We start from the raw sequence: 10000 nt of genomic DNA, 5'->3' as shown, positions 1-10000 counted from the left end.
TTTCACTTGTGAATTTTGAAAAGCGCAAAGGATAATACGCTGTTTCAACAGTCTTTTGAAAGGATTATTGGGCTTTTTGCGACTTTGAGTTTTCAAGAACACAACTAATTAATATTCATGAAAAAATTGGGACCAGAGAAAAAAGTCCGGATAATCGAGGTTCGACTGTAGCAGGCATCGTCCTTACAGGGTAAGGGATGAGTAAATTTGTTGGTTGGTTGGTCTGTCGGTTGGTTCGCTAAATAGATATTGTTTTGGTAATACAGCCTGATTGATTGGACAGAATGTTGGCTGGTTGTTGGTCAATGTGATCTCAACACAGGGTACATAAATTAAATCTCCATAAAAAATACTGCCAGAAGTAAGAAGTACAGTTAAAGGGGTGCACAGAATAAGGCCCTAAGTAACTTTTGATGTACGGTCAAATTTTCGGTTCTGTTTCACAAACAAATTCAAGTTAATTTGGAAAGAGAATCTAGCAATATTATTTATCAGAAGTCACTTAGGAGTTTTTTTCTGGCACTCCAATCAGTTGATATTTACTTACGGTTACTCTGGGTGCATGCCATGTTAATGTCTGTGTGTCCAGGTATTCAACAGTATTTGAAAAGCACTCTCCCTGAATATTATACAAAAATAGAATTATACACAATTTAACGTCAAATGAGCCAAATATGCACTGAATGGAATCCTGAGGTGATGACATCACAAAACTAAATTTATGATTATGGGATTGACTGAGATATTCTGAAAGAGCGCGATCAAAAATGCCGTACATGGTAAGAACACTGCTTTAGGTATAGGAAATTACTATAAGTTCCATTTGCACAAATTTCCATTTCTCCATTTTTCCATTTTCATCTAGGCTTAATTATTGCATAACTACACATTCAAGGTTTTTGATCTACTGTATAACAATTTAAACAGTGCCAACTTGTAACTGAAAACAGGGTTCTTTGTCTAGATAGAAATTAAAGCCTCTCGACTTATGCAAAGAGTTTCAGGAATTTCAAACCAAGGATTTATCTTTAGTTACCTCTTCTTCATAACCACCAAAAATATAAATCCTTGAGCCAACCACACAAGCTGTGTGGCCATCACGTGCAGCAGGAGGTTTCCCTTTCACTGGAGGTTTGGACCAGGATATACTCTCTAAAAACAGAATCACATTAATTTCAGTATTAACTATTTCCTGGGAGTGGAATGTGCAGTTCCAGAAAACATCCATACTCCCCCCACAGAAGGTTTTTCGTTTTACACCCCTCTTCCTCCCAGGAAATTCCAGTTTAGCTTCATACTTTGCGTCTAAAATTTCGACTCTATAGATCCCCCCTCCACTAGGGATTTCCACACAACCTTCCGAGGGGTGGCTATGGATTTTATCTGGAACTGCACAATGGGAAAAGGTGAGCAAAGGACATTGTAGGGATATTAATCCCGGTTTCTGCCCAGATGGATTCCTATTACCATCCACATACAAGTTCCACTTGTCAGCTGTCACTGTAGTTGACTCTGAGTATCTTAACCTTTCAGCCCCTAATATCAAAGAACAAATTCTCCTATCTTGCCCCCATAAAAGTACTGGGGAGAAATTTTTAAATATCAAGAAAATTCACCTTGGGTGATCTTAATCCTTAATTCTTATGACCTCAGGGGTTGAAAAAGCATTGATATTACAAGGAGAAATTCGATGCTGATCAATGCTAGGGCTTGAAAGGTTAATAAATATCTCAAGGGCGCACCATGCTGACTAGGACTTGGGCAACTGCACTGCAGGATTGGTCAACTAGGAAAGACCTGAAAAAGGACTGCTGTTTAATGTTCTGTTTAAGTGCTGGCATCACAGCCAGCATGCTTTGAATTTAAGCTGCCTACAGGCTTAGTTCATGTTTAATAAAACTAAAAATGCTCATTCACTAACTAAAGCTGTCTACTTTTAGATCCTAGCTGTCCACTCCCTGGAGCTTGCTGAGAACCCTGGCTGTATGTCCCTCAGGTGAACTGATCTTTGAGCGAGGGGTCTATCACAAAGTCAGCAATGAGCAGATCCCCCAACATGTATACAATCTTGGGGTCTGGATGAAGAATCCACCTGGAAGTATCCTGGTTGAAAACTCTACACATATAAATTCCAGGCCAATCTGAGACACTTGACCAACATAAAAATTAAATACCACGTGTAACTGCTAACTTCAGAGATTGATCCCAGACAAAATCAATATTATAATTTTAAACATCTGGGTCAATGAGTTGCATAGAACTTGACGACGGGCATAAATGCTATCATCAGACATTAAAATACTGAATGTGACTGGGCTGAAGGTCTGGCGTTAGCAGTTAAACCCTAAGGTTAAATTTTATGCAACTCACCCCTGATGACTGCTAGCATTTACACCCAGCATAACGCTTAATGTAGCATCAACATGTAGTGGGCCTTATGCATCACATAGCACAAAACACACCATACAGCCTTGGTAAGTAACTACCCACAGCAAGTCATTTTCGTGGTGATTTCCTACCCTGAATTTCCCTTACCTGTATCAAAGCAGAACAGAGTGTTACAGGCACCATGCGTGTCATTCCTGCCACCAAATATGTACACCAGATCTCCAATAGCTGACGCGCTATGGCCGTACCTCATGTAAGGAATGGAATCACAGCCTTCTGGGGAGGATGGATTGAGCTTCATCCATCGACATGGAACTATTCATAAAAGAAAAAAGCAAGAATTAAAGGGACAGTATCACGCTATTTTTAGTAACACATTGAAAATCGCAAAGACGCTATTCAGTTGATAGCAGCCAACATATAATGACAAAATTCCATTAAAAGATAATCAGAATGCAAAGAAACTATCCACGGATATTTTCGGTGGCAGATGACCAAAATAGAGAGGGGTTCAAACTTCACTGTTGTAACGCACTAAAAATCGCCGGTTGTACTATATTTTGGTTCAACCTTTCGTCTTGTAGAATCACTATTAATATTTCTTTTATATTAGCGATTGAGAAATAAATTAACGCAGTGTTTAAAGTTTGCATTTAGTAAATTTTGGCCAAAAATCATATCTCCCATTGATCTCCCAAGATAGGGACGGGGTCAGCGGTAGTTGAAGGCGATGGACGTGTATTTTTCTGCTCTGTGACTTATGTTAGAAACTATGCGATTCTAAGAGGTTTTTTCAGCTTTACATCTGCTGCAATTATGAATGAAGACCTGGATAACATGGATTCAAATGAAAGAAGGCCTACGCGTAAAAGACAACGTGATAATGGCTCTCAAACTGACGAGGAATCTATCGTGGACAGCGGCCATTGTTGCGACGCCTCGATGAACATGCAGAGAATGGAGGCCAAAATCGATCAATTTTTGGCCTTACTGCCCGAATTTGAAGCTCTGAAAACCCGTTTAACAGAGGTAGAACTTGAAAACAAGGAATTGAGAAATACGTTGGATTTTAATGGAAGAGAGCTAGCTGAATTGAAAGCTACTGTGGCCTACACGTGCTCCCAGATAGCAGTAAACCGAGAGGATCAAAAGAAGCTGAAGGCTGAAGTCCATCAGCAAAAATGCCGGAATATCAAATTGGAGGCGTACACACGTAGAGAGAATATAAAGATCTTCAACCTTCCGGAAATTAGAGGTGAGACACCCAGTCATACAGAAGAATTAGTAAGATCAATGTTTGAAGAAAAAATGAATATCTCGAAAGAAGATGTAGATGACATCCAATTTGAGCGTGTCCACCGTTTGCCGACTCGCAAAAACTCCGTTAATCCTGCCAAGCCTCGACCAATAATTGCTAAATTCAGCTTTTACCAAGACAAACAGTTTGTTTGGTCTTCAGTCAAAAATTTGAAAAATACTGGAATTGGACTTTCTAATGATTATCCCAAAGAAATAGATGACATTCATGGAAAGTTATACCCGGTTCTGAAAAATGCTAAGCGAGAGAAACAACAAGCCTTCTTCAAGGTTGACAAATTAATAATAAATGGTCAAGTTTACAGAGGAAAGGAAACAGAAAATCTTCCCTACTACGGTGAAATAATGAGCAGTGCTCACGCAGATGGAGAGCTGTAGTGACTAAATGCGCGCCAGATGTTTGATTTCTGTATCTGTGTCTCCTTTTTTTGTATTTTACTCAGCTCGTTTAATTAGTGTCGTACCATTCTCGCTTTTGTTAGTTGTACTTATTTTTAGGTGGAGTCTGTTCTATCAAGTGTTCGGGTTTAGTTGCATCTGTGAGGCATTTTTTTTCGTATCTGATTTGTTTTTGATCTTTCAACGTCCCCTGTTCTATGTTTTTGGATTTGCATTTACATTTACCACTTCGAATACTTCATTAGCACTTTTCCCTTTTTTTCCTTCTTCTGCGGTCTCATTAGTAACACCTTTGGGATTATAAAATGACTGAGGCGCTCAAATTACTATCGCTAAATGTAAGGGGCATAAGTAACTTTAAAAAAAGAAGAACAATTTTTACTTGGTGCCGGAAATGCGCAGACATTTCTTTTCTGCAAGAAACCCATTCTACAGCAACAGCAGAAAATCAGTGGAAAAACGAATGGGGTGCAGAGCTCATTACTTGTCATGGCAGTTCAAATTCCTGTGGTGTTGCAATTCTAATTAAGAAAGATGTTGATTGTACTATACACCAAAAAATTTTTGACCCTTTGGGACGCTATATTGTTCTAAAAGCTGAAATCAAAGATAAGATGTATGTGCTCATAAACGTATACGTGCCAAACAAGGATAAAGATATTGTTGCCTTCCTCAACAAACTACTTATTACAGCACAAAATGAGGATCTAGATTGTGAAAGTAACATCATTATTGGAGGCGATTTTAACTGCCCCCTAAATCCTGCTATTGATAAGAAAGGTGGCATTCTCATTGAACGAAAATCCGTGACATGCTGTATCGATTGCTTGAAAAGTGAACTTGATTTAGTAGATATTTGGAGAATTAAAAACCCAGATACTAAGAGCTTCACATGGAGTAAAAAATCTCCTCGAATCTTTTGTCGTCTTGACTATTGGTTAATTTCGAATAACTTAACCGATTCGGTACAACTGACGGATATAATTCCAGCAATTAGAACAGATCATGATGCGATCTTTTTAGAGATTGGCGGAAATCTTGATCATGTGGGTAGAGGACCAAGTTACTGGAAGTTGAATTGCTCTTTACTAGACGATGAAGAATATATTAACAGTACAACCGAAATGATTCCAGTGTGGATTGCAGAAGGACGGGAAGAATTTTCCGACGATCGGTGTGTGTGGGACTGGGTTAAATATAATATACGAGCTCATGCTATCCGTCACTCCAGTAGAAAGGCAAAGCAAAGAAAGGAAACGGAAACAAAACTCCAAAATGAACTAAACGCAACAAAGCAAGCTTTCGAAAGCAACCCTAGTGATTCTAATGCTACTTTGTTTGATGTTGCTCAGAAAGAACTAGAATATTTTTATGAAGAAAAAACCAAAGGAATCATTGTACGCGCACGTGCTAGATGGCACGAATACGGCGAGAAGAGTACAAAGTACTTCTTAAATTTAGAAAAGAGAAATCACGTCAAGAAGCACATACGTAAATTGTATGTAAACGACGAAATTAAAACAAATCCACTCTGCATACTAAATGAGGTAGAACAATTTTACTGCGACTTGTACAAGAGTAAAAACAATCGTCCGGATATTGAAAATGAAATCAATTCCTTTTTAAATAATTTAAATATACCCAAACTCTCTGAAGAACAGAAAATCTCCTGTGAAGGTAAAATCACTTCAGAGGAATGTTTTCGTCTTCTTGATACCTTTCAAACTAACAAATCTCCAGGAAACGATGGAATTCCAATTGAATTTTATAAAAAATTCTGGCCTTTAATCAATGATTGCTTCATAAGGTGTGCAAATAAATGTTTTGAGAAAGGGGAGTTGTCCCATTCTCAAAAGCATGCGATTATCACGCTTATTGAGAAAAAAGGAAAAGATCGTTCTCTTATTGAAAACTGGCGCCCCATTTCTCTTGTGAACGTTGATGCAAAAATATTGTCTAAGGTAATTGCATCGAGATTAAAAAATGTTTTGCCTTATATCATTCATCATAATCAAACAGGGTATATTAAAGATCGTTTCATAGGTGAAACCATCCGTTCCATCTTTGACATTATGGATTGGACTGCCAACGAAGACATTCCCGGCTTAATGATTTTCATTGATTTCCAAAAGGCATTTGATAGCATTGAATGGGATTTCCTTTTTAAATGTATTGAAGCCTTCAATTTTGGTTCTGATTTTCTTCGCTGGGTAAAACTGTTCTACAACAGCGTGCAAAGCTGTATTATGAACAACGGCATAACTTCAAAATCCTTTCAACTTGAGCGAGGTGTCAGACAGGGTGATCCTCTTTCTCCCTATCTTTTCATTGTAGCGGTGGAAACGTTAGCTATTGCCATTCGTCAAAATCCAGCTATAAAGGGTGTTACCATTGGGAAAGAAGAGACAAAATTGTTACAATACGCAGATGACACAACAGCAGTACTCGCTGACACCAACTCAGCCACGGTACTTTTTCAACTACTGGATTTATTCAAAAATATCTCAGGACTCAAGATCAATAGCACAAAAACCGAGGGTTTGTGGATTGGCTCTTCTAAAGGAAATAAAGCAAAACCGTTAGGCATTAAATGGCCAAATGAGCCGATAAAAGCCCTGGGGGTGTATTTCACGTATGATCCAAAATTACTGAAAGAAAAGAATTTTATTGAGCGATTAGATAGCATTAAAAAACTTATTAATATTTGGTCCTCAAGAGGTTTATCTGTCTATGGTAAGGTGACAATAATCAAATCCTTTCTTATTCCAAAGTTTGTTTATGTGTGCTCGGTACTACCTACACCTAACGAATTAGTGAAACAATTGAATCAACTGCTATTTAAATTCCTTTGGAATGGCACGGATAAGGTAACACGTGTTTCGGTAATAAATGAATACGAGGAAGGTGGATTAAAAATGATCAATTTAGATTGCATGATAAAGTCCTTAAGGCTGGCATGGTTAAAGCGTATTTTTGAAGGTCAGAATGGAACGTGGAAAACCTACCTACAGCACTTGCTAGAACCGATGGGAGGTTTTTTCTTCTTAAATTATAACTATGATATTAAGGATTACAAAATCTCTTCTAAGTTTTATTGTGAACTACTTTCTTGGTGGTCAGATTTTCGTGACTCTTTTGCCTCTCAGAGAGACTGGCAAAATGTTATTTGGAATAATAAAGAAATTCGCATTGACAAGAGACCAGTTTTCTACAAAAATTATTTCATGGCAGGATTGATCTTTACTCAAGATCTACTTTTCAGTTTAAATATAGAAGACTCTTTTTGCTACTGGTCGCATAAGATTTCCAAAACTAACTTTCTGCAATGGGCTGGCCTTCGACATTCAATACCTTCTTCTTTAAAAATTACTTCTCCCAGTCCATCTACAGCCTCTCCATTATTTTCAATTGATGACAACATCTTTGATGTCACAAAAAAGAAATCAAAGGACTATTACTCATTACTTGCACGCGAAAAAGCACAGCCTCCTAATATCGTTCGTAAATTGCAGAATGATTTTAATTTTTCGTTTGATCAGCTGAGAGAAATCTTCACTCTGCCACATTCTGTTGTGCTTGAATCATACGTAAAAGGTTTTCAGTTCAAAGTGATCAACTCTATTTTATACACAAATTCTAAATTATATAAAATAGGCTTCAAAACGGATGATCTGTGCTCGTTTTGCAAGGCAGAATCTGAAACCTTACACCACCTTTTGTATCAGTGTCCCTTTGTTAGACAGTTTTGGAATGATTTTCAAGATTACTGGCACCAACTCTCAAATCAGCAAATTCGTCTTACTCTTCAAGATGTTTTATTTGGAATTATAACTAAACCATGCCCTTTACTTAACCTACTGAATTATTTTATAATAATTGGGAAACTGTTTCTATGGGACTGCAGAAGAACCCAGATTCGACCCAAAATCCAAGGATTTCAAAGTAAAATAGTCATAAAATATGAAACCGAAAGAAAGATCAATAACACAAAATTCTTTAAGAAAAAGTGGGTACTATCCCCAGTTTAATGTGAAGAATTACATTACACATAAACGTTTGTGTGGTATTTTCATTCATAAGTGCAACTGTAACCTATTGTAAGTCTCTTTTTTTTTCTTACTTCGTTAGTAACAACTTTTAATTTAATTTTAATATTGCAACTATTGTGTAACTGTATATTGTAAGTGTTAGTAGAAGTATTTAAGTATTGTTTCTATTATGATAGTATTAGTAGTAAATTTGAGTGAATTGTAATTCGTTGTAAGTCTAAAAAATAGTCATACCTTGTCAGTAGAAGAATTTAATTTAATATTGTAACTATTATTATTATTATTATAATTATTATTATTATTATTATTATTACTTTTTTGTAATTTAAGTTAGTATCTTAAGTTGGTATGGTTAGTATTGTAAGTAAAGTTTAGTATTCTATAGTTAATAAAAAAAAAAAAAATAAAAAAAAAAATAAAAAAAAAATTGATCTCCCAAGATACTGCCCCTTTAAGAAAAACAAAATTAGCTTTCAGTATCCCAAAAAAATGAATGTGTTACCAAGCTTTTGATTCCTTTGCAGAATCTTTTTCAAGTACATGTAAGTGAGATGTTTAATTTCTGTCACGTGGCTTGAGGTGTTGTGAATCACAATTGACAAAATGTCTAAAAAGACTGCTGATAGTTCATAACAGACATCTTGATTGAGAGTGGGGCCCTAGTGAAAGCATATTTAGGAGGGGGGTGAATAGGGGTATGTAAATCTGCCAATCCACTTAAATTAATGGCTGAATCCGTCGATCCGCTCAAAAAATCAACTAAATCCAAATCAGCAAATTGTTTAGATGATACGCGAGATACAAAGCAACTTCAGTTGTTGGAGTTGCCTTGTGTGATATTGTGTTTTAGCGTTGAGGATGACTATCAACGAAATATTTATGTAACCAACGTCTGCATTGAAACAAAATCTTGCAGATACGAGAAAAAAGAGCAAACTTGAACTTCGTAACAACCAAAATTCAAAATCTGGGCCCCAAAACTGGATAAAACCGCGATCCTCTGTGATCATAGGATCCGCAGATCCGGTAAATTTAGCTCTGAATCCAGAATCCAGGCTAAAATATTAACCAAATCCGCCGATCCGTAGACCTATTCACCCCCCTTGTTTAGATATTGAGCCAGACATTGGCAATTGGCCAGGAGGCATATAGACCTGCCATGGGTTTTTAAAAGATTCTAACATGAATTTTCAATAATTTTTTTCTCAAAAAGTTGACATACCAGTAGATAGGACAATGGATAAAAACTTGTTAGGTAGCCACTGTGACCAGCTGGTAAGCACATCAAACGGAGCATAAATAAAATTGACATCATCTGTCATCTCTCCATTTTTGGCATTTTTAATTTTTTTTCTCTGCAATATCCACAATGATTACCAACATCAAATTTACTTGCCGAGCAGTAAAAATCACGTTCTGACCTTCTCCATGGGCATCCCATAATATGGCTCAAAACTAAGTAACTCAAAATGACCACAATATATTAATGCTGTTACAGAAGGCAATTTTTCTTGTAACTGGTCTTGCAATTTCATTGTGCCATTGTGACACAAGTTGCATGAATTGTTGCCTAGTGTAACATGCTCCTCGCAAGGTTTTTGTTGCAGTCACCATTGCACAAAGTAGAACTGACTTCTACTTCTCGCAATGACTGCGACAAAAAAATTGCGAGACATGCTCATTTCAGAGCATGTTACACTAGGCAACGATTCATGCAACTTGTGTCGCAAATAAATTGCAAGAAAAATAATATTATTATTACCCAGAGTAACAGCGCCTTTAAGTCTATTTATCTGGGATCCAGGACAGAATTTGTAGTTACAATAATTATACATTTACTACAAAAT

At 36.8% G+C, this 10000-nt stretch overlaps 1 protein-coding gene across 1 annotated transcript in view; it reads right to left on the bottom strand.

The window, feature by feature from the left end:
• Positions 1-10000, bottom strand: part of LOC146455038 (kelch domain-containing protein 3-like) — a 22040-nt gene that overhangs the window by 10734 nt on the left and 1306 nt on the right. Inside the window, exons 2-4 of the mRNA XM_085094735.1 lie at positions 2536-2703; positions 1037-1152; positions 548-619 (exon numbers count right to left, since the gene is read on the bottom strand). Of these exons, the coding sequence (XP_084950861.1) occupies positions 548-619; positions 1037-1152; positions 2536-2703 (356 nt within the window). The remainder of the gene's footprint in view (positions 1-547; positions 620-1036; positions 1153-2535; positions 2704-10000) is intronic.

The sequence above is a fragment of the Pavona decussata genome, unplaced genomic scaffold, assembly GCF_977016875.1.
Source record: "Pavona decussata unplaced genomic scaffold, jaPavDecu1.1 SCAFFOLD_286, whole genome shotgun sequence".
In the NCBI taxonomy this organism is placed as follows: domain Eukaryota; kingdom Metazoa; phylum Cnidaria; class Anthozoa; order Scleractinia; family Agariciidae; genus Pavona; species Pavona decussata.
The sequence above is the reverse complement of the archived record's forward strand: the minus strand, read 5'-3'. Positions and strand labels throughout refer to the sequence as shown.